Source organism: Bos indicus x Bos taurus, chromosome 19 (genome assembly GCF_003369695.1).
Source record: "Bos indicus x Bos taurus breed Angus x Brahman F1 hybrid chromosome 19, Bos_hybrid_MaternalHap_v2.0, whole genome shotgun sequence".
NCBI lineage: Eukaryota > Metazoa > Chordata > Mammalia > Artiodactyla > Bovidae > Bos > Bos indicus x Bos taurus.
The window spans coordinates 36,975,861-36,998,805 of NC_040094.1; the positions used below are offsets into that span (position 1 = coordinate 36,975,861).

The window sequence follows — 22,945 nt, forward strand, 5'->3', positions numbered from 1 at the left end:
ACTTTGAGTCTGAATTATTGGTTATACCAAGACTCTGAGGCTGTTTCCCCTTTTATTCTTTTGTCCTTTTTGGTGCATTAAGAAGGCGAATGGTGCTTGAAATAAAGGACCAGTAAGAACTCAGCTCCACGCTTGAAGGTATTAGAGCTGGGAATGGTAGGGAAATACTCTTAGGGCCTCCTTAGAGGTCCCAGATGTTCCCCATCTCTACCCCATTGCTACACTTATCTCTCACTGCTTCCAGTGCAACTCAGGATGTGTGTCTCTCTCTCCTCTCCTCTCTGGCTACCCTTATCCTAGACTCTTCCTTTGTCAGCAAAGGAGACTGTATGTGTTCTTACTTTGCTGTCCAAGGGCAGCTTTGGAGAGAGGGGCCCGTTCTCATCTCCTGCTTCTTTCCAGCTATGAGTGGGAACATGCAACAGCAATTATCTCCAACCAGCTGGAGCTACCAGGCCCAGGGCTGACTCCTACTAGAGAGGCACTGTGGGAACAGTTATTATTCATTACTTACAGATGAAGATACTGAGGCATGAGAGCTTAACTTATCCAAAGTCACAGAGCCAGTGTTTGAGCCCAGATAGTTTGACTCAAGAGCCCATGCTCTGTCTGCCATGACTCTGGCCTTCCGTCATGGCCACTCACCCTGTATACCGCAGAAATTGGAGGGCTTAAGGCCTAAAATATCTGGTGCCTCTTTTATTAATAAAAGTCTTATGCAATTCAGTTCTAACAGCAATGACCATAACAAAATAATTCTTAGACCTTTAGTCAGCACTTCCATGGCATCTCTGAAGACCTGTGGAGTACCTGGCCCACCAGTGTGAGCACTTCACAGTTGTCGTGGGTGCCGTGTCATGCCATGAGCATATTTAGTTGGTAGCCCCTGCTGTCTGCCTCCTATCAGCAGCCCTTGTCCACCATATTTAGCCAAAGTTTTGGTAAACTCATCTTCCCCTGAGTGCCACACTGCTGGGGCTTGGTGTGTATGGACTCTCTTGTGTGCCTGTTTTGTGTACCTATTCTGGGATTACTTTGGTGGGTGGGGGTCTTCACTGCAGTACACAGGCTTTCTCTAGTTTTGGTGCCTGGGGACTTCTCTCCAGCTGTAGTGCATGGGCTTCTCCTGTTTCAGAGCACGTGGGCTTCAATTGTTGTGGCCCACAGGTTCAGTTGCCCAGCAGCATGTGGGATCTTAATTCCCCCGACCAGGCTCAAACCCGTGTCCCCTGTGTTGGAAGGCGGATTCTTAACTGCTGGAGCACCAGGGAAATTCCAGGGAAATTCAGGAACTTCATTTGCAAGAAGGCTTACAGGAGACTTCTGTGAGAGAGGATGAGGGGGTTTTTTTGAGGTTGAGATCGGAGTCCAGAGACAGTGGGGTAATTCCACAAGCCCCTGTGGGACTAGGACCCATGAGACTAAAACCAGGAGCTGCCTAAGGAAGCAGGAATCCCGGAGTCCTTGGCAGGGCAGGAGCCTAGAGTCAGGACCCCCACCCCTACACAAGATTTCTGAGAAAACAAGAATTACAGTTTAATCCTTTGTAACAGTCCTATCCAACAGAATTTTCTGTGATGACTGTCCAATATGGTAGCCACCAAACACATGACATGTGACACTTGGACTATAGATGGGAGGCTGAGGAACTGAATTTTTAAATTTTATCATTAATTCCTATGAAGTCATTTACATGAACTCAATACTGTTGAAGGGTGCAATTTTATAACTTTCTGTACAGCCTTGGCACTCCTGGAGGAGTAGAAGTGGTGGTTATGGATGTTCAGGAGGGGCTTGGCCATTAGGGGCCCTCAGCCTTAAGCCAAATGGTTAAAATATATATGTCACCCTGGAAAGAATATGGTCACTAAAGTCAGACAGACCTAGGATCCAGACAGACCTAGGATCCAGACAGATCCTGGCTCTTGGGCAAACTTGCCCTTTAAATGTTTAATCCTTTAAACATTAAAGGATTAAGGATTAAACTGGACAACAAATGTAAAGTGCCGATCAGAGTTGTTCGTACCTGGGGACTCCCTGGTGGTCCAGTGGTTACCAGTGCTTTCACTGCTGGGGTCCCAGCTTCAATCTGTGGTGGGGCAGTGAGATCCCACAAGTCCCGTGATGCAGCAAAAAAAAAAAAAAGGACTTCCCTGGTGGCGCAGTGGATAAGAATCCTCCTGCTTATGCAGGGGACACAGGTTCAATTCCTGGTCCAGGAAGATCCCACATGCTGCAGGGCAGCTACGGCCGTGCGCCACAACTTCTGAACCCACATTCTAGGGCCCGCTGAGCCACAACTAACGAGCCCGGGTACTGCCACTACTGAAGCCTGTGCACCCAGAGCCTGTGCTCCACAGAGCAGACCCCGCAACAAGAAGCCCATGCACCACAGTGAAGAGTAGCCTGTGCGCGCCACGACCAGAGAAACCCGCTCACAGCAGCAAAACCTCAGTGCAACCAAAACAATAAAGAAGAAAAAAAAAAAATTTTTTTAAGGGGTCCCTGAAGGAGCAGCATTAGCAGCCCTTGAAATCTTAAAAAAAAAAATTGTTCCTGCTCAAATGCCCACCTCTTCTCTTCTAGCACCGTGCTCCCCCACTGCTGGAGGTCCTCACTTCTACCCCAGGCCTTGTCTCTACTTCTTGGGTGTTCACACAGAAAGAAGACAAAACAGTCACCTTCCTCTGCCAGATCTGGGTGTGTGCCTCACACCAAGACAGAAAACAAATGATTGGGGTGGGTATATCATCATCCTGTCAGGTCTCTGGCGGCATCCTGAAGACTTGAAAAGGACAGGAAACACCCAGATACCTCATCTCACCTCAACAGATGCGCTGGGAAGAGGTCCTACCAATGGGAGGGTCCAGTCCTCAAAATGTTGGGAATGAGGCCTGTTCTCCCCTTGTCTGGGAGGCCAGGGTGTGGCTGGAGACCTGGATGCCAGAGCTCCACATCCTAGGGTAAGTTGGGGTAGAATACGGAGACTCCATCACAGCCCTAGAATAGGAGCTAGAGAGGAGGGAAGGAGAGGGTGGTGGGCTGCCCACCTGCCACCCCTACCCTCTCCCTTGGGCATTGCCAGCTGGAGGGTTAAGCTTCCTTCCTCCTAACACACCGCTTGAGTGAGGAGTGTCGCTTGACCTCAGGGCACATTCCAGAATGAGGTCACAGCCAAGAATAGGACAGGGGAACCCTGCCCTCCATACTGACTGTATTAATCACTCCCAGAGCCAGAGAGAGACTTCAGACTCCTTGGAGAGGTGGGAGGAGGAGGAGGGGACAGTATCAACCCAGAGGAGCCCCTTCACACCCTCGAAGTTGTCCTGTGCACCGCCTGGCCCTTGGTCCTAGGGCCATTTGTTCATCCAGCGAATCCTTCTGGAACTCTGTGAGCTGGGCCCACGGGCCTCCCAGAGCCCTAAACCGTGACTCTGGCCAGGAAACAGTGCAAGTGTAAAGGGAGACAGAAACTCAGAGTGTTTGTGCAGCCTGGGGACAATGGAGGCACCCAAGGAGCTGAGTCCTGAAGGATGAGTAGGCTCAGGAATCTAGGCCATGACTGCTCTTGCGTGTGATAGAAATAACCACGTGACGCGTAGGATCATATGCATGGGGTGGTGTGCATGAGGCTGACGAGAGGCAGGCTCTTTGGAGACATTTGAGTTCCTGATGGGATTCCACACTGCCCAGCCCAGAGCTGTGTGTGTGTGTGTGTGTGTGTGTGTGTGTGTGTGTGTGTGTGTGTGTGAGAAACAGCATAGTGTGAGCACAAAGAGCCTAGAAATCAGACTGCCTTGGTTCAAGTTTTGGCTCTGTCCCTTAATGGCTGGGTGATCTTGGGCAAGTTTCTTATCCTCTCTCACCTCAGCTTTCCTACTTACAAAACAGCTTCTGTCTCCCACGTGTGTGATGGAGATGACAAGAGAAGACACCCAGGGCCTGTACTGTAGTAACCACCCACTTGATGCTGAAGTTACAGAAGGACAGCTGGACACAGGGCATCCTCCTCAGCCTGAGGAAATTGCGATGTGGCTGTGTGTTTATTCTCCCCCTTTCTTCATCAGGTTCTGCCCCTACTCCCCGCTCTCTGGCCTCACTATCCAGGGGATGACATCAGACTATGGAGCAGCTGGGCAGACAATGGAACGGAGTGTCCTCGGAGATCAGAGGTGCTGGGGGAGGCAGAGGGTGGAAAAAGCCAAGCTGCCATGCCCCAGAGGCCTCAGGGCTGGTCTGGAGACAGCCAGCACCAGAACAAGCTTCTGAAGAGGCAAATGGAGAGACCAGAGGAGGATTGCAGGGGGTGGGGGGGTGCAGGGCAGACAACAGATGCTAGGAGGGGAGGAATGAATGTCCAGTGTAGACAGGAAAGCAGGTGAATCTGACTTCAGACCTGAAGGAGGGCTCAATCCCGCTATGTCCTGGGGCCAAATCTCCCAGTGGGGCAGCCTCTCGAGGTCATCTGGCAACCAGGCCCTGGGACTTCAGTTCATCCTGCACTGAGCACCTTTCAGAAGTCAGTTCCTGTGTAAGCAAGACACACAGACTGGTTTCAAGGACAGAAAACAAATGCCATGTGGTGGGTCCACAAGGACGATTGACTGTATCCACCCTTTCCCCAAACACCTATGTTTTACAAATCCCAAACCAGCCTATGTGGAGCAGTCAGTTCTGAGCAGCAGAATACAATATTTGAGACGATATGGTCTCTGAGCCTGCAAAAGCCGAAATCTGGGTGGAAGAGCAAGGGGAGGGCTCAGGTCTTGGGGGCCTGCTCTCAGCCAGGGAGCTGCTGAGGGCATGGAGGGGCCCAGGGGCAGCATCTGTGCCAGGTTCTGTTTTCTAGGCTTTGCAGTTTGACACATAATAGGGTTGAACTCCCCAAGTCTCCATGGTGTTCTGTCCTACAGATGAGGAAACTGAGGCTCAGAGAGATGGCAGATATGTGTCAGAGCCCAGATTCCGCCTTAGGTGGGTCTGACTCCACAGGCTGGGCCTTCTCACCCTGCCAAGGTGGGGCTGGAGTGTGACAGGGACCCTAAGTCTGTGGCTATGTGTCAGCAGCGAGCCTGTGAGAGGAAGCCTGAGATTGGACCCCTGAATCTCACACCTCCACCACATAGTCACGGGGCTCAGCCCCACATCTATGCAAGTGGAGGGAAGTGGGGAGGTGACAAATGCTGGCATGTGTGCGCTTGCCCCCTCAGATTCGAAGGTGATGTGCTATTATTAGGGCACCTCGACCTAGAAGCAGGTACAATAGTGTGTCCTCACTCTGAGGGAGAGTGAGGAGCCAAGTCCTCACCCAGGTTTCAAGACCTGCATGGGTGGGTCCTGAGCCTGTGCTCACACCTTCTTGGCTAAGTTCTGTGCTCAGCATTTTCTTGGTGGTGACTTGAGAAGCTCCCATTCCTCTGGCCTCTCTTCTCTCTCAAGGAGCAGCTTGTCTTCTTGATCCCAACCGCTCCTTATTGCAGGGAATTATCTCTAAAGAGGGATTGGCCTGACTGGGCTGAACTGAGCCTGAATTCTTCCTTTGGGCTGTGGCCCGGAAAGACCAGAGAAAGGCAAAGGGATCCGGTGTCCCTCGTGCTGAGCTGGCTTCCAGCCTAGGGGACAGACAAGCTGGGGTCATGCCCTGGCTGCAGGCTCCTGAGCACATCTCTGGGAAGGGGAGCTGCCAGGAGCCCCTGAGACCAAAGGTACTGCTGCTGCAGACTGGAAACCTGATCACATGCTCTGAGCACCCAAGGCTTTGGGATCAGCCTTACCCAGAGACCCCTCTAGGGAGTCACAGCCAGACAGAAAGGTCCCCCTGCCCACTCCTGTCTCCTCCACTTTCACGCCCCTAAATTCATCACCAGTGGGGTCTGGAATCCACCATGACCCACTGTGCTATTGTGAGGGGGCGGGGACTGAACTGAGTACAAAGCAGAACACCTGGGCTTCCACCCCATGCCTTCCTGCCCGAGTTCCTGGCTGAGTCACCTGGCCTCAGCTCTCCTGTGCCTAATGCACCAAGCTTCAGTGAGCACCACAGTCAGGAGTCATGGAGCTGCAAAATGAGCCAAGTGTTAGCAGTGTCTCTCCATCACTCAAATGGGATCCAGTTGGCTAGATTCCCCTGTGCTCCCCCCAAGGTAGGTCACCAAAGCAAATGACACTGCCCACCACTTCCCTCTCCCACCTATACATTAGCCCAAGTGACTCACACAGGAAGGGCTGTCGATACTATGGGCTTTTAATTGGTATCTTCCCCCTACATTTGAGGAAGAAATGAGAATGCCCCACAATGATCTTCTTCAGCTTTGGAGGGGCATGGACATAATGAAGGCTGAGGAGGATTGAAGAGGGGTAGATGAAGAGCTGACAGTGGCTTTCTCAAGTCCTAAATCTAGTAGTGGGGTAGCAGACTTGTCCTGGAAGTCCCGAAACAGAAATCAACAAGCTGCCACATCCTCAGACTGGCCCTCCCAGTCCTCACCTAGAGTCTTCCTCCAGGTCCCTGCAGCTCCAGAGACTACCACCAGATGGGAGCATCGAGCAGCATTCCTTTCCCTTCCCAAGCCGACCTCCCGGTCTTCCCTCTTCTTTCACCAACCCACTTCCCTGCCTTGCTTTTCCTCTTCCTTTATTTCTCTTCCCATCAGAACAGATCCTGGGGCTTCTACTGACTTTATGTCTGAGGAAGCGAGGGGCAACTGAGAGCTCACTATCTGTTGAAGGGATCTTTTGCCAGCTGGGAGCTCCAGCCATTAATCTGCTGCTGGGAGAGCCCTGGGATCTGGACATTCGTGTTCAATCACTGTGAGCTGGGCAGTAGCTAACATCTCTCTGTGGTCCTGGCACCTGGCACCCAGTAAGTGTTCAGAAAACGTCCACTGACTTGGACTGAATAAAACTGAATCAATACATCAATAATCAATAAACCAATCAATAAACCCAGGGAGAAGAAGCATGACAAACATATTCTGCTTGTGCTGTGGTGGCCTCAGAGACTGCTAGGCCAACACGATCAAAGCACAGGCTGGCCACCACCCAAAGGACTTGCCTGGCAGCCTCCACTTAAGGCAAGCTGTGCACTGGGCTGGATCCTGCCTCCTGCTTCCTGCTTCCCACCACCCTCACCATGAGGTGGTCTCTGTTCATAGTGCTCTGGAGGGCTGTGGGGAGTTTATGCAATTAGTTCCTGGGCCCTCCTTTCTATCCCCACCTACCTTTTTAGCAAACCAATTCATTCAGTTATTCCTGTGACCATCCTGCAGCCAGCCACCATCTCTAGAATCCTGCCTGGGAGTCTGGCTGTGGGCAGGGAGTCTGGGAGAGCCAGGGGAGGGAGTAGTCAGCCAAAAGAAGATAACAAAGTCAGAGGAGACTGGCCATCAGGAATAACCTGCAAATGTAGGTTGGCTTCTTTTGTTCCCCCCCTCCCGCCCCCGCCCCATTATCAAGCCCAAAGAATAGAAGCTGATTTAAGATCCTCTGGTGGCTTTTTTCTGATGCATTGACCTCTATTCCCCTCTTGGCCTAAGACTGTCTAATCTGACCTTGCCCAGTTTGCTGACTGAGGGGCACCAGGAACGGGTAAATAGAAGAGGATCAGAAAGAGGGCTGGGGAGAGGCAGAGGGCTTCACTGCAAGCCTGGGAAGTCCTTGAGGACATCGCAGGTTTTCTTGTGCATGACCTCACGCAGCTTCCGAGCCCGCCGGGTGCTCGAGGCTCCCACAAAGCTGTCGGGCCGCAGCACGGCCATGCCGCCGTCCACCTCGCCCATGATGATGAGCGGCGCCTCGCCCACTGTCACGTTGGGGCAGGGGCAGGTCCAGTCCATGTGGAGCAGAGTGACCTCCAACGGCTCCTGGCCCAGGAACTTGAGGCCCATCTTCTCATCCTTTAGGACCTCGTCCACAGTCACCAGGGCACGGCCTGAATCGGGCTCCTCGGTCAGCTCGGAGATTCGGCCCAAGATAACAAAGTCACTCCGACAGAAGCTGGTGACAAGCTTCTGCCTTGGCTTGCAGGCCCGGCAGCGCTGGTTCCCCCGAGGGAACGGGCAGGACTCCTCGCAGTCCTCGCGGCTCTCAAAGTTGTTGCCGTTGCCCTCGCAGCCGCCATAGACAAAGGACTGGCACTGGCCTGTCTGGCTGTTGTAGGCCCAGCGGGGCACATAGGCCTTGCAGGGCCCCTGCAAGGCAGGCAGGCTGCACATGGCCAACGACCCACTCATGCAGGCCAGCATGCAGGCCTCATAGGTCTCAAAGTGGTTGCGGTTGCGGTGGCAATGGCCGAAGGTGAAGGTCAGGCAGTTGTTGGCTTGGGCGTCGAAGTACCAGCGGGTCTGCTCCTCACCGCAATCGTCGCTGTCAGGGGGTTTCAGGCACTCAGCTGCGGGTAAGGCTGTGCCGTTGGGGCTACTCTCTGCGGTGGCTGAAGCCTGACCCCCACTGACCACCGACAGTGGGAAGTCAGCGCGCAGGACGCCAGCAGCGTTGCGGGCTGTGCAGGTGTAGATGCCAGCGTCCTGGGGCTGGGCGTTGTAGATGACCAGCTGGGCGATGTTGGTGACCACCACGTTGCCGCGCACATGGTTGGGTCTCATGACCACGTTCTCCCGGTCCTCCAGCTGTTTCTCCCAGGTGATCTCAGGCCGGGGTCGGCCCACCACATCACAGAGAAAGCTCACCGTCTCACCCACAGTGACTGACTGGTGCGCAGGGTGGTTGAGCAGAGCTGGGGCCGTGGCGTCCAGCCCAGGGGTCTCTGGAGGAGCCGTGGTGGGATGCACAGTGGTCTCGGGGGGTGAGGGGCTGGTGTTGGGCCAGGTGAAGTGATAGCGGCAGGTGACGACAGCCAGCGTGATGCCCTTGGAGCAGGCTTCAGCGTCCATGTAGCAGCGGTTATAGTAGGTGAGGCCATCCGAGGCGCAGGTAAAGCTGGGCTCCTTCTCACAGCGATCTCTGCATTTGCACACTGGCTGGCCATCCCAGATGTCACATTCAGAGCCCTGCTGCAGACACATGAAGTGGTCGCACGTGGCCTCCTTGGGCATGCCCACGGGGCCCTTCTTCCCCTTCACATCCATGTAGCGGGCCGCCACGCAGCTCTTGGTCCCACACACGTTGGGGCAGCACTTCTCATAGGTCTCACACTCCTGGGGAGAGCCAGATGGAGAGGTCTGAGCAAGGAGAAGGAAGAGAGCACAGGCTTCCCCCAACTTCCCCCATGGTTTACAGGGAAGGGAACTGATATGTGCTCACCTATCATGAGAAAATCATTGTGATATAATAACTAATGTATTCGTAGCACCCACTTTTTGCCAGGCCTTCTTCTAAAAATGTTTACAACTGTCAACTTATCTCGTGCTCATTACAATGGGTATAACCATCATTCTCACTTCACAGGCAATGATAACTGAGGCACCGAGGGATAAGGTAACTTGCCCAAGGTTGCACACAGCTAGCAGTGTGGGAAGAGGCGGATCACATACTCCATGAGGAAAAGTCTTCCTACTACCATGAGATGAAATGAGAATGTGAAGACTAAGCGAGGTGACATTCAAGCCCTCAGAGCTGGGAACTGGTGGGAAAGGACTTCAAGCTCCAGGTGGTGGAATTCAGAAATGAGAGTTTTTTGTCTGCAACTTATCATTCCCACAGTGAGGTGTCACCTGGAACAATGGAGCCCGCCTTTGTGTCTTTTCCATTGGGAATGCCCTGGCCAAATGCTAAAAAGGAAAAGTCAGACACTGCTGGGACAGCTGTTCAAAGCTGTGCTTGGGCACAAGACATGCACGTGTACACACCAGGCAGCTCTCATGTTGGCCCCTGTTCATCCAAAGCCTAGAGGAAGGGCGGGCAAGACAGGCCCAGGACATCAGGTCTCACCACTGTGGGCTGTGCTAGTTCCAACATGTGAGACTTTGCATGGGGAAATCAATAGCAAAAAAAAAAGTCCCCTTGTGTGGCAAAGGTCAGCCAGGCCGTCATCGAGGACTTGCCAGGCTGTAATTCCTTCTGATTCTCTGTGGAGCCATGAAAGGCATTAGTCTAATTCCTCAAAATTAGCAACATGCTCTGGGGCTGACACAAACAAGGATTTCACGTGGTGTTTTCTCCAGGATGTGGGCAATGCCCCTAATCCTGAGCCCTGGTCATGGCTCTGTGAGCCGCTCCCCACCAGGGCCGGCCTCATGCGGCCGCATCAGCTGAGGGCTGCATGGAGCCTGCCTGCTAGACTTGTTTACTGTTTTTCCCTCTCGGCTCAGAATGGGGACTTTGTTTTGCAGCCCTTGCTTGGCATAGGCTTCTAGGCCACACCAGGGAGGCTCTAGGGCAGGGATGGACAGATTTCAGAGCCGGGTTCTGAAGGAGAGGGACCTAGTGGGGGTGAGGGCAGGAGGGGGCTGAGCAGCAGGAGAACCTGCTCCTTGCCCGAGCATCCCTTGGTTCCTTGAAGACTCTGGCCTAGGAATCTCCTTCCGGACTTGGAGGTCCATGAAAGACCAGGTGCTTGGGGAAAGGGAAAGGTACTTCTGGGCACAGAAAACCTGGAGGGAATTTTCAGAACAGTTTTTGCTTAAGGGCTCAGAATGTATCCATAGGCTAAATCCCCAGCCTCACAGAGGAGCTTCTCCCCAAGACATAAAATCAGCCAGAGTCTCACTGTCTCCAAGCCCCACCTGATTTATCAGGCCAGGCTGTGCCCCTGAAACAGCCTTACCTACAAATGTAGCCAACCAACCGCCTGACCTCAGCCGGATAGGAACACTTTTCCACCCTTACCCAGGCTTTATCTTCCTTTCCCTCGGCTCCCCCATTGCTCATGAACAGTGAAAGGCTGGGATTGTCCCCTGGGCTCTCTGAGGGACAGGCCACTCTCTCTAGGACCAGTCTGTGCTCTCATAGGTTATGTACATTTGGCAGAGGGAGCACCCTGGTGATGCCCAGACAGGCCCGAGCCCAGCAGCTGCCAGACTGTCAGGAATTACCTCTGCCTAGGCAGGTGCCAGGTACTAGCATGCGCTTCACCCTGGGAGAAGTAACAGAAACAACCCTTGAATGCAGGAGCAGGGAGAGAATTGTCCTAGAACCAGGTAGAGCCAGGCCTGCCCTGAGCACTGGGAGGATTGGAGGATCACCCAGGTTGGAACCTAGTCCACTTCCCTCTCGCAGACACCCAGAGAGTCTATTCAGATCCACTCCTGCCCACCCTCCCCATCAGCCTGCACTGATCTCAGGGTCAGGGTCCTAACCCCAGAGGTGGCCCAGAGGCTGGATGAAGCATCAGCTCTGTGGTCAGATGGATGCGGATCTGACCTCCCTGGCCCTGGAGCCTTGTGCTTGTCCTGAGTTTCTCTCTCACCTGTTGACAGGGTGCGGGTGGGTTGTGCCAGTCTCTCTGATGTGCCTGGCATAGCACTGGCTCAGAGCAGCCCTCAGCAGACCTGAGAACAGGAATCTGAGGATTTCCAGTCCCTGAGAAATTCCCACATCACGTCCATCTCTTCTTCCAGGCCTCGAAGTTAAGACATTGCACCCTGTTTATGTCCGTGTGGCCCAGGGGCCAGATTCTTTCCCGTTTTGAGTCGTTCTCACCACCCAGCTCCCACTCTGCCTCGCCAACAAGACTGCTTGGCCTGGCTCAGGCCTCCGGGTTCACACTCACCTGGTCCGTCTCACACTCCCGCTTGCAGGTGCTCTGGGCATCCACCCAGAGGTTGGGGTTCATGTCGTTGGGACAGATGCCGGCGTGAGAGTATCGGAGGGGTGGCAGGGCCAGGCCTCGAGGGGGCACCCCAAGCAGCAGCAACAGCAGGGCTGCCCCCTGCCCCCAGCGGGACCCGGAACGGCAGCCCCGCAGGGCCCACATGCTGAGGTCTGCAGCGGCCAGAGACCTCCCCTGAGAGGACGCCAGGGCTGGGCCCCTGGGCCTTCTGCTCCTCAGGGCTGCAGACACCTGCCCTGCCGACCCCAGTGGGCCTCCGTGGGCTGCTGCGGCTGCTGCGGCTGCCTCCACCGAGTCTGTGGAGTCCGCCAGGCTGCGGAGCCTCAGATAAAGGGAGCTCCCTCTCCGGAGTGTGCCGGGAGAGGAGCCGCACCGGGGCCAGAGCCTGGATTTATGTCCTGGGCGCGCCACCCGAGTGGGAGCGAGCTAACCTGACGCCTGTCACAGGCAGGCTGCCGGCTCCTCTGTCCTGTGGCTGATCACAGACTTGTTGCAGAAAAAAAAAAAGCTGGAAGCAGTTTAGGCGGCGTATCTGGCACGGTGGGACACCTGCTTGTTTTTGACTCCAGGAGGCCTTTAACCCCTTCAGGGGCCAGAAATGGCATGTGCTTTGGGGGGAGCTGGCTCCAGGACACGCCAGCTCACTGTACTACATGAAGAGGCTTGCTTCCCTTCCCCCCACCTCTCGGCTGGGCCCCCTCCTCCCGTTGGCCACCTCCGAAGAACACACACTCACTTGTTACAACGAGGGACCTGCAGCCGCAGGGTTAGCATCGCCGGCCCGATAGTACATCTGAGAGCAAATGACGTGGAAAAACAACAAGTTCACGGCCATTCCAGGGCGGGCCTGAGCAGCCTGTGCTGTGTAAGCCGACTCCCACCCCAGCACCAGGTCCCAGGGTAGGGGGGGGCGTGCGGACAGCCCCCTATCTCTCTATCCTGGGCAGTTTGCGTCTCAAGTTCCAACTTCGGTGAATTTTCCCCAAATCATTCCAGAGACACATACCAGCTATGCTCCAGCTCCCCCAGCTCCGGGACGTATCACATTCCTGCTCCTCGACTGACACACTCCCCGCTCCAAGAGAAGCTACGTGGTCACAGTGTCTCAGGACAGTGCTGGGCAGCTGAGCCGCCTCGCTGACGACCATGAAGCCTTTGCCCAGGAAGAGCCAGTTGGCTGTCGTCTCCCCACTTTATGAAGGAGAAGGTCACCCCTGGTGAGCAGCAGTAGGATATTTCCTGGGGTCATAACGTGGGCCAGACTGTGTGCATTGTCTCATTTAATCCTCACAACAAACTGTGCCTTCGTTTTAGATTTGAGGAAAAGATAGGGTAAGCAACTTGCCCTGTGTCACACAGCTATGTGACCCCACCATTAATGCAGGGACCCTAGTTTGCAGGGCCTTTGAAATCAACCCTCCCCACCAAGCTGTCAAACTGCTGTCAAGGGGGCAACCTGACTCTAGTCTCTACAAGCTGGACAAGAAGTTTGTGAAACATCAAGGACAGTATTGAAGGAGGAGCCAGGAAAAGAGCCAGAAGCTGCCAGGGGGTGGGGAAGAGAGAGGTTACTTTTTCAAGGCCAACTGCAAAGGATTTGGGGAGCAGTAACCAAGCTGCTGTGTCCCAGGGGCAGCAGATGGTGGTGCGGCCCCAGTCTTTTCACAGACGGAGATACTGAGTGCCAAGCCCGGGCCACTCTCCCCTCAGGCCAGACCTCAACCTCTAGCTGCTCTGTAGAAGGGCGTGCCCCTCCCTCCACCCTGCAGATTTTGCTTCTTCCTCTCGAGCAGGGTATTGCCTCCTCCCCTGAGCCAATTCCTTCCTGTCTGTGGGTCATTCTGCAAGATCTGTCTTTTCTGCTTATGTCAAAGAGCTAATGAAGGGTGTCAGATCCTAATCCCCTAAATTATTGGAATAAACTTCCCTCCGAGGCTGGTCCCAGTAATGAAGCCAGACAGCAGGCGACGCCGGCTGCTTTGAATTCCCTGTAATTTCATAAACCCGGGTTCCAGCTGCTCCAAGTTGGGCCTCAGCACAGCCCTTGATGAACGTGGTTTGTGCTGCCTCCTTTGATACCACAAAGGGAAATGGACAGTGACACATTTCTGAGCAGGACTTGGAAAACCTGTCACAGCCCCATTACAGGAGACAGGTATCTAGGCAAAGGAGGTTGATTTCTTGGGAGTCACTCGAGACCATTAGGAGGGAGGTGAGTGGGGAGGGCCACAGGCCAGAGGTGGGGGAGGAGAGGGTAAGTCCCCGCCCAGCCTGGTCCTATTGAGAGCTGTGGGCCTCCCCTGCCCAGGCCCCACTCCTGGCCATTCTGCTCTGAGAACTCTCAAAACAGCACTGGGGAAGAAGGGGCCCTAGTACACTCGGCTCTCCCTCTTAGCCCTTCCAAGTCTCCCACCAAAACACAGCTCAGAATAATAAATAACATCTGATCAGGGCTTGGCGCCCACACAGCACTTTCACCTACATCGTCATGCTGACCCTCACGCCAGTCCCGGAGGGAACCCAGGTGTGGCTGTGAGCTCAGTTTTATGAGAGAAGAAAGCCAGCCACAGAGAGGGGAGGTGGGCCTGGCTGGGGTCTCCGGGCTCTTGCTTCGCCTCTCTGACCCCTCCTGTCCCCTGCTCTTCACACAACCCCATGCACGCTTCCAGCCCCTCCAGAAGGGCCCCTGCTGGCCGCCTCACCAGCTCAGCTTGTTTATAAGCTGCTCAGGGAGTGCTTTGAAGTCCTCTCTCCCTGGGCCTTCTCTCGCACGGTCCCTGGGTCTGGCTCCCTCTGGCTCTGCTCCCTTCATGCCCTTCTCTGGAGGGTGGTGTGGAAGCCATGCTCACCAGCTCCCTGGGACAGCTGAGGGCTCGGTTGTCTGTTCCCACACCTCCAGGCCTCTGGGGAGTGGAGACAGCGTGGGGCAGCCTGAGCAGGGCCCTGAACTGGCGGGTGTCCTCTGCCTTTCACCCTCCCCAAGGAATCAGACGCAGATCTGCCTGGAAGGGGCTGGCTCTTGACCTTGTCTCAGAAGAGCCCCACCACTGTGGGAAGACAGAGGGCCCATGGACCCTTCATACCTTCTAGGACGGGTTCAAAGCCTACCTACTCCAGGTGCAGCCAGTAGGAAGTCACCCAGGACAGTGAATTCTGGATGACCCTTGACCTCGAGATCACCCTTAGCAGAACAATTCCCAAACCACCAGAGTATTGACAACACACTGACACTGCTTCCTAAACGGGCCCGAGACTTCAGCTATAAACACGGTGGGACACCTGGAGACCCACAGGGACACCAAGCAGCATCCCAGATGCCATGTCCCTCATGCACAGCCCAAACCTCTCACCTCTTGAAGCATCTCCTCCCGCTCCCTTCTTGATGTTTTCTAAAGCGCCTACTATGGGCTAATTTGTGGGTACACAGGGATAGATGGCCGTCCTCATCCACAGAGGGCACAGTCTTGGCCAGAAAACAAACATGCAAAAGCATAAGAGTAGTATTCAGTCTTGGGGGTCCTTACAAGTGCCGAGGCACAGGCAGGAGGCAGAAGCCTGGGGTGGCTGTTGGGCCCGTGACATGGGCTGGGTCTTGAGGTCTAAACAGGACCCTATTTCCTATACTTCTTCTTGGATGCCTTCTCAGCTAAGACCCTCCTTCGGGGGCATAGGCCTCCAGAAACAGAGGTGAGAGGGAAGTACAAGGATTTAGGAAAGGCGGTGGGGTGGGAGCTGTAGGTCTGCTTCTGTTTGAGATGGCCCCAGCGGAGTCAGAGCAGCAGCCCATTCTGGTCCGTCCTGCTTGGGCTCCCAGACCTGAGGCAGTCACACTTTCTCCCAGACGGATGCCAACCCCCTGGGAGCCTCCCTGCCCTGTTCCTGGTTATTTAAACATATCTGAGGAGGAGGAAAGATTTGAGGCACAGGAATTGAGGTGCTGGGGAGAAGGAAGTCCTCAGCAATGGTACTCAAATGGATTCTCAGAAGGCCAGGCAGTCTTGGTTAAAGGCGGTGATTAGTCAGAGCCAAGCCAAGGAGTTCAATAAAGCCGGCGGCTCATTACGCAGCTGGGGACCCCCTGCCTGAGCAGCCCAGGGCCTGGGTTACATTACAGGGCTGTGTGAACTCTCCCCTCAGAGTGAGACTGTACTGGCCTTGAAATAATTATGGGGCCTCAGCAGATGGTGGAGGCAGACAGGAGAGACCTTCAGCTGTGGGACACGTGACCTGTCAGCATCTGTGCAGAGCAGAACACGGGAGGGTCCACCCTGGGGCTCAGGGGAGGCAGCACTGAATCAAGATCTGAGAATGATGAGGTTGGCCGTTGGCGTGGCCTGGCCAGTGCTCTGGGCCAGCCAGGCCCCTTTACAGCCTGTCCAATCCAGGGGGGCCTGCTAGTGGGGCCAAGTCCCTGGAAGCTTGAGTGCCAGAGTCTGAATAGATCTGCGGGTCATACCACAAGAGCAGGAGACCCTTCTGGCAACTGTGAGTCCTTGAATGCCTTCCTGGAGCAAGTGGGCATCAAGGAGCTTGGGGATTTCAGACACCTCACTGCGAGGCCCCATGGTGCTGAAGCTGAGCACCATGCAAGGAGTCAGAGGACCCCCTGAACAAACCCCTCAGGCCCCTTCTCTCTCCCTCCTCTGTGATCCTTCGTCCTGACTCCTCCAGCTCTGCCTTGACAGAACAGGCTTCAAATATCCTCAGGCAGCTCTCAGCCAAGACAAACACAAGAGGGAAGGAGCCAGAAGACTGCGGGGCTCCACCTCTCCACTCTGCTGGGGGAGAGTGAGGGCCTGGGGCTCCAGCAATGAGACTAAAATGGGGCATGGCCCCCATTCCATTCAGGCCTCACCTACCCAAAAACCTTCCCTGACTGCTCCACTCTCCTCACTCCCAAGTTCTCTGCTTCACTGTTTCCTCCTTTCGGATAAGAGAGAAGAAAGGACGGCTCAGATTCTGTTCTCTCTGCTCACCCTCATGCTGCTGAGCCAAGGGGCACATATCCTTTAGGACCAAACACAGCCCTAGTTCCCTTTCCAACAGCACAAAACGAACAATGACTGTGAAACAGGCTCCTTTCCTGAATGATCATTATTTCAAGACCTCTGGCTTAAAGACGGCTTTTCCACTTTCATTTAGCCTGTACTACCATGAACTTCCGCCTCCGTTTGCTTCTCCATCTTATAGTTCTCCCTTCTCTCCTAAACCCTGGAAGCTGCCACGTTGCTCTTTCAATCTTTAAAAGTTCCACACAGGATTTCCCTTTAACCTATGTGAATGCTGTCCTCCCCATGGAAGACGTTCCTTCCCTGACCTGTTCCGTCTGATCCTGGCCAACTGCTTCCCAACCCATCTCAGAAGCTGCACCTTCTAGGAAGCCTTCCTGACCTCAGAAGCTGAGGGAGGCCAAAATCACCCTGGGGGTTCCACGTAAAGTTTTTAAAACAAAAAAGCAAAACAAAAACAAAAACTGGTATACAAAATCTGTTGCAATTAAACATTCAACCCTGTCAGGATGTATGTCTGTACCTGTGTAAATGGTAAATAGGTTTAAATGATAATGTCAAAAATCCACAATAGATGGAGGGGAGGAATAAATGAGGAATATGGGATTAACAGATATGTATTACCACACAGAAGACAGATACACAAGGATTTACTATATAGCCCAGGGAACTACATTCAATATCTTATAATAACCTATAAGAGAAAATAATTTTGAAAAAACAAATTTGAAAAAAAATAGCAGGAGATGGCAAGATTGAACATCAACATCTTAGGAATTAGTGAACTAAAATGGACAGGAATGAGTGAATTTAATTCAGATGACCATTATATCTTCTACTGTGGTCAAGAATCCCTTAGAAGAAATGGAGTAGCTCATAGTCAGCAAGAATCTGAAATGCAGTACTTGGGTGAAACCTCAAAAATGACAGAATGATCTTAGTTCATTTCCAAGGCAAACTGTTCAATATCACAGTAATCCAAGTCTATGCCCCAACCACTAATGCCAAAGAAGCTGAAGTTGACCAGTTCTATGAAGAATTATCACAAAAAATGATGTCCTTTTCATCCTAGGGGATTGGAAGGCAAAAGTAGGAAGTCAAGAGATACTTGGAATAAAAGACAAATTTGGCCTTAGAGTACAAAATGAAGCAGTGCAAAAGCTAACAGAGTTTTATCAAAAGAATATGCTGATCATGTTGTTCAGTCACCAAGTCATGTCTGACTCTTTGCTACCCCAGGGACTGCAGCACACCAGGCCTCTCTGTTCCTCACCATCTCCCAGAGTTTGCCCAAGTTCATGTCCATTGAATCAGTGATGATATCCAACCATCTCATTCTCTGCTACCCTCTTCTCCTTTTGCTGGTCATAGCAAACACTCTTTTCCAACAACTCTACACATGGACATCATCAGATGGTCAATAGCAAAATCAGATTTTTTGTAGCTGAAGATAAAGAAGCTCTATACAGTCAGCAAAAACAAGACTTGGAGCTGACTGTGGCTCAGATAATGAAATCCTTATTACAAAATTTAGGCTTAACTTGAAGAAAATAAAGAAAACTACTAGGCCATTTAGATGTGACCTAAATCAAATCTCTTATGATTATACAGTGGAGGTAACAAATAGACTCAAGAGATTAAATCTGGTAGACAGAGTACCTGAAGAACTATGGACGGAAGCTTGTAACATTGTACAGGAGGTGGTGACCAAAACCATCCCAAGAAAAAGAAATGCAAAAAGGCAAAGTAGTTGTCTGAGGAGGCTTTACAAATAGCTGAGGAAGAGACGCAAAAGGCAGGGGAGAAAGGGAGAGATATACTCAACTGAATGCAGAGTTCCAGAGAATAGCAAGGAGAGATAAGAAGGCCTTCTTAAATGAACAATGCAAATAAATAGAGAAAAACAATAGAATGGGAAAGACTAGAGATGTCTTCAAGAAAATTGAAGATATCAAGGGAATATTTCATGCAAGGATAGGCACAATAAAGGATAGAAACAGCAAGGACCTAACAGAAACAGAGGAGATTAAGAAGAAGTGGCAGGCTTACACAGAACAACTATATAAGAAAGGTCTTAATGACCCAGATAACCGTGATGGTGTGGTCACTCACCTACAACCAGACATCCTGGAGTATGAAGTCAAATGGGCCTTAGGAAGTATTTGTGGCTCAGCTGGTAAAGAATCCTCCTGCAATGAGGGAGACTAGGTGTGATCCCTGAGTTGGGAAGATTCCCTGGAGAAGGGAGAGGGTACCCACTCCAGTATTCAGACCAAGAGAATTCCTTGGACAGTCCATGGGGTTGCAAAGAGTAGGACACGACTGACTGACTTTCACGTCACTACAAACAAAGCCAGTGGAGGTGACGGAATTCCAACTGAGCTATTTCAAATCCTAAAAGATGATGCTGTGAAAGTGCTGTACTCAATATGTCAGCAAATTTGGAAAACTCAGCAGTGGCCACAGGATTGGAAAAGGTCATTTTTTATTCCAGTTCCAAAGAAGGACAATGCCAAAGAATGTTCAAACTACCATCCAATTGCACTTATTTCATGCTAGCAAAGTTATGCTCAAAATCCTTCAAGCTAGGCTTCAGCAATACATGAGCCAAGAGCTTCCAGATGTACATGCTGGGTTTAGAAAAGGCAGAGGAATGAGAGATCAAATTGCCAACATTTGTTGGGTCATGGAGAAAGCAAGGGAATTTCAGGAAAAAAAATGTCTATTTCTGCTTTATGCTAAAGTGTTTGACTGTGTGGATCACACCAAACTGCAGAAAATTCTTAAAGAGATGGGAGTACCAGACCACCTTACCAAACTCCTGAGAAACCTGTATGCAGGTCAGGAAGCAATAGTCAGAACCAGACATGGAACAACGGACTGGTTCAAAATTGGGAAAGGAGTATGTCAAGGCTGTAAACGGTCACCCTGCTTATATAACTTATATGCAGAGTACATCATGTAAAATGTCAGGCTGGATGAATCATAAGCTGGAATCAAGATTGAGGGGAGAAATATCATCAACCTCAGATATGTAGATGATACCACTCTAATGGCAGAAAGTGAGGAGGAACTAAAGAGTCTCTTGATAAGGGTAAAAGAGGAGAGGGGAAAGCTGACTTAAAAAATTCAGCATTCAAAAAACTAAGATCATGGCATCTGGTCCATCACTTCATGGCAAATAGAAGGGGGAAAAGTGGAAGCAGTGACAAATTTTATTTCTTGGCCTCCAAAATCACTGTGGACAGTGAGTGCAACCATGAAATTAAAAGATACTTGTTCGCTGGAAGGAAAGCTATGACAAACCTAGACAGCATATTAAAAAGCAGAGACATCACTTTGCTGACAAAGGTTGTTGGTTGTTCAGTCGCTCAGTCATATCTGACTCTGTGACCCCATGGACTGCAGCATGCCAGGCTTCCCTGTCCTTCACTAACTCCTGTAGTTTGCTCAAACTCATTTCCATTAAGTCAATGATGTCATCCAACCGTCTCATCCTCTGTCATCCCCTTCTCCTCCTGCCCTCAATCTTTCCCAGCATCAGAGTCTTTTCCAATGAGTTGGCTCTTAGCATTAGGTGGACAAAGTATTGGAGCTTCAGCTTCAACATCAGTCCTTCCAATGAATATTCAGAACTGATTTCCTTTAGGATTGACTGGTTTGATCTCCTTGCTGTCCAAGGGACTCTCAAGAGTCTTCTCCAGCACCACAGATTGAAAGCATCAATTCTTCAGCGCTCAGCCTTCTTTATGGTCCAACTCTCACATTCATTCATGACTACTGGAAAAACCATAGCTTTGACTATACAGACATTTGTTGGCAAAGTGATGTCTCTACTTTTCAATACACTGCTTAGTTTTATCATAGCTTTTCTTCTGAGGAGCAAGCATCTTTTAATTTCATGGCTGCACTGATTTTGGAGCCCAACAAGATAAAATCTGTCATCTGTCACTGTATTTCCATTTTTTCCTGTCTATTTTCCATGAAGTGATGGGACCAGATGCCATGATATTAACTTTTTGAATGTTGAGTTTTAAGCCAGCTTTTTCACTCTCCTCCTTTACCTTCATCAAGAGGCTCTTTAGCTCCTCTTCACTTTCTGCCGTTAGCGTGGTGTCATCTGCATATCTGAGGTTATTGATATTTCTCCCTGAAATCTTGATTCCAGCTGTATTTCATCCAGCTTGGAATTTTGCATAATGTACTCTACATATGAGTTAAATAAATAAGGTGACAATATACAGACTTGATGTACTCCTTTCCCAATTTTGAACCAGTCTGTTGTTCCATGTCTGGTTCTAATTGTTGCTTCTTGGCCTGTATACAGGCCTGCCTCCTGACTCCTTACTGACAAAGATCCTACAGTCAAAGCTATGTTTTTTCCAGTAGTCATGTATGAATGTGAGGGTTGAATCACAAAGAAGGCTGAGCACCAAAGAATTGATGCGTTCAAACTGTGGTGCTGGAGAAGACTCTTGAGAGTCCCTTGGACACCAAGGAGATCAAACCAATCAATGCTAAAGGAAATCAACCCTGAAAGTTCATCGGAAGGGCTGATGCTGAAGCTGAAGCTCCAATACTTTGGCCACCTGATGTGAAGAGCCAACTCATTGGAAAAGACTCTGATACTGGGAAAGATGGAAGGCAAAAGGAGAAGAGGGTGGCAGAAGATGAGATGCTTACTCATCCAACTCAATGGAGATGAATCACCAACTCAATGGACATGAATTTGAGCAAACTCTGGGAGACCGTGGAGGGCAGAGGAACCTGGTATACTGTAGCCCATGGAGTCACAAAGAGTTGAACACAACTTAGCGACTAAACAACAAAATGTGTGTGTGTGTGTATGTATACACACACACATATATATGAATTGCTTTGCTGTGCCCCTGAAACTAATGCAATATTGTGAATGAACTTTGCTTTGATTTTTTTAAAAAAAATCCATACAATGAAATGTTACTCAGCTTAGCCTCCAATTAAAATAAATAAATTTAAATTAAAAATAAAATAAAATCCTCCAGCATTTCAGAGGAAAAAAAAGAACAAAATAGTGCCATTTGCAGAGATGTGGAGGGAACTAGAGATTGTCATACAGAGTGAGTTAAGTTGGAAAGAGAAAAACTAATAAAATGTGGCTTGTATGTGGGATCTAGAGAATGGTGGAGATGAACTTATTTGCAAAATAGAAATAGAGTCACAGACATGGAGAACAAGCTTAGGATTACCAAGTGGGGAAGGAAGGGTTGGGATGAATTGGAAAATTGGGATTGACATATATACCCTATTGATACTCTGTATAAGATAGATAGCTAATGAAAACCTACTGTATAGCACAGGGAATGATACTCAACGTTCTGTGGTGACATAAATGGGAAGGAAATCCAAAAAAGAGGATTTGCACACTTTGCTGTACAGCAAGAAACAGAATATTATAAAGCAACTACTGTTTTTTAGTTGCTAAGTCATATCCAACTCTTTTGTGACCCTATGGACTGTTTGTAGCCCACCAGGATCCTCTGTCCATGGAATTTCTCAGGCAAGAATACTGGAGGGAGGTGCCATTTCCTTCTCCAGGGCATCTTCCTGACTCAGGGATAGAACCCACTTCTTTTGCATCACAGGTATATTCTTTACCACTGAGCCATCAGGGAAGTGAAAAGCAACTATACTCCAATAAAAATTAATTCTTAAAAATCCACATTTGAGGCCCTTTTTGAGTACATCCTGGCCCGGTGACCCTCCTGGGATTGCCTGTGATACACCCGGGCATAGTTTGTGTAGTGCTGAAATTACTTTCCCATCTATCATCCAGACTGGCCTAGAAACTCCTGGCAAGCAGGGCCTGTGTCTAGTGCCTGGTTCCAGCAGAGAGCCCACACTGAACAGACGTACACTGGAGGAATGAGTGGACGGTCCCATGAATGAATGGATTTGTCAAGCAGACCATGTGCTTACAGGACAGGAGTGAGCATTCCTGGTGTCTGTCACCCCTGAGAGAGACTAGGTAGTCCTAGGGCTGTAAGTCAGGACTCCAGAGACCAGCTCTAAGTCAGGCCAGGTAGGATACAGCCATCCCTGGGTCCATCAGCCAATTCTAGGCAAAAAGGTACTGGAGTCCGCAAGGAGCAGCTGGACAGTGGGGTCAGAGAAAGTTTGGGCATCACATGGGCAGCCCTAGGGGTAGAAGGAAGGTGCCCACTGGGAC

General features: G+C 51.1%; 1 protein-coding gene across 1 annotated transcript; it reads right to left on the bottom strand.

Moving 5' to 3' along the window:
* Nucleotides 1–6,223: 6,223 nt before the first annotated feature.
* On the bottom strand, nt 6,224–12,785 carry WFIKKN2 (WAP, follistatin/kazal, immunoglobulin, kunitz and netrin domain containing 2). Its single transcript, XM_027518451.1, has 2 exons — nt 11,669–12,785; nt 6,224–9,155 (listed from the first exon to the last, which is right to left on the bottom strand). Exons 1-2 carry the CDS (start codon nt 11,870–11,872, stop codon nt 7,635–7,637), a joined length of 1,725 nt encoding a protein of 574 aa, XP_027374252.1. The 5' UTR covers nt 11,873–12,785; the 3' UTR covers nt 6,224–7,634.
* Between the last annotated feature and the right edge of the window lie 10,160 nt (nt 12,786–22,945).

Coding starts and splice junctions, on each gene's coding strand:
- WFIKKN2 (XM_027518451.1), bottom strand. CDS start 11,872: ATGTGGGCCCTGCGGGGCTGCCGTTCCGGGTCCCGCTGGGGGCAGGGG. Junction 9,156..11,668: donor GGGAGTGTGAGACGGACCAG/GTGAGTGTGAAC, acceptor GGCTCTCCCCAG/GAGTGTGAGACCTATGAGAA.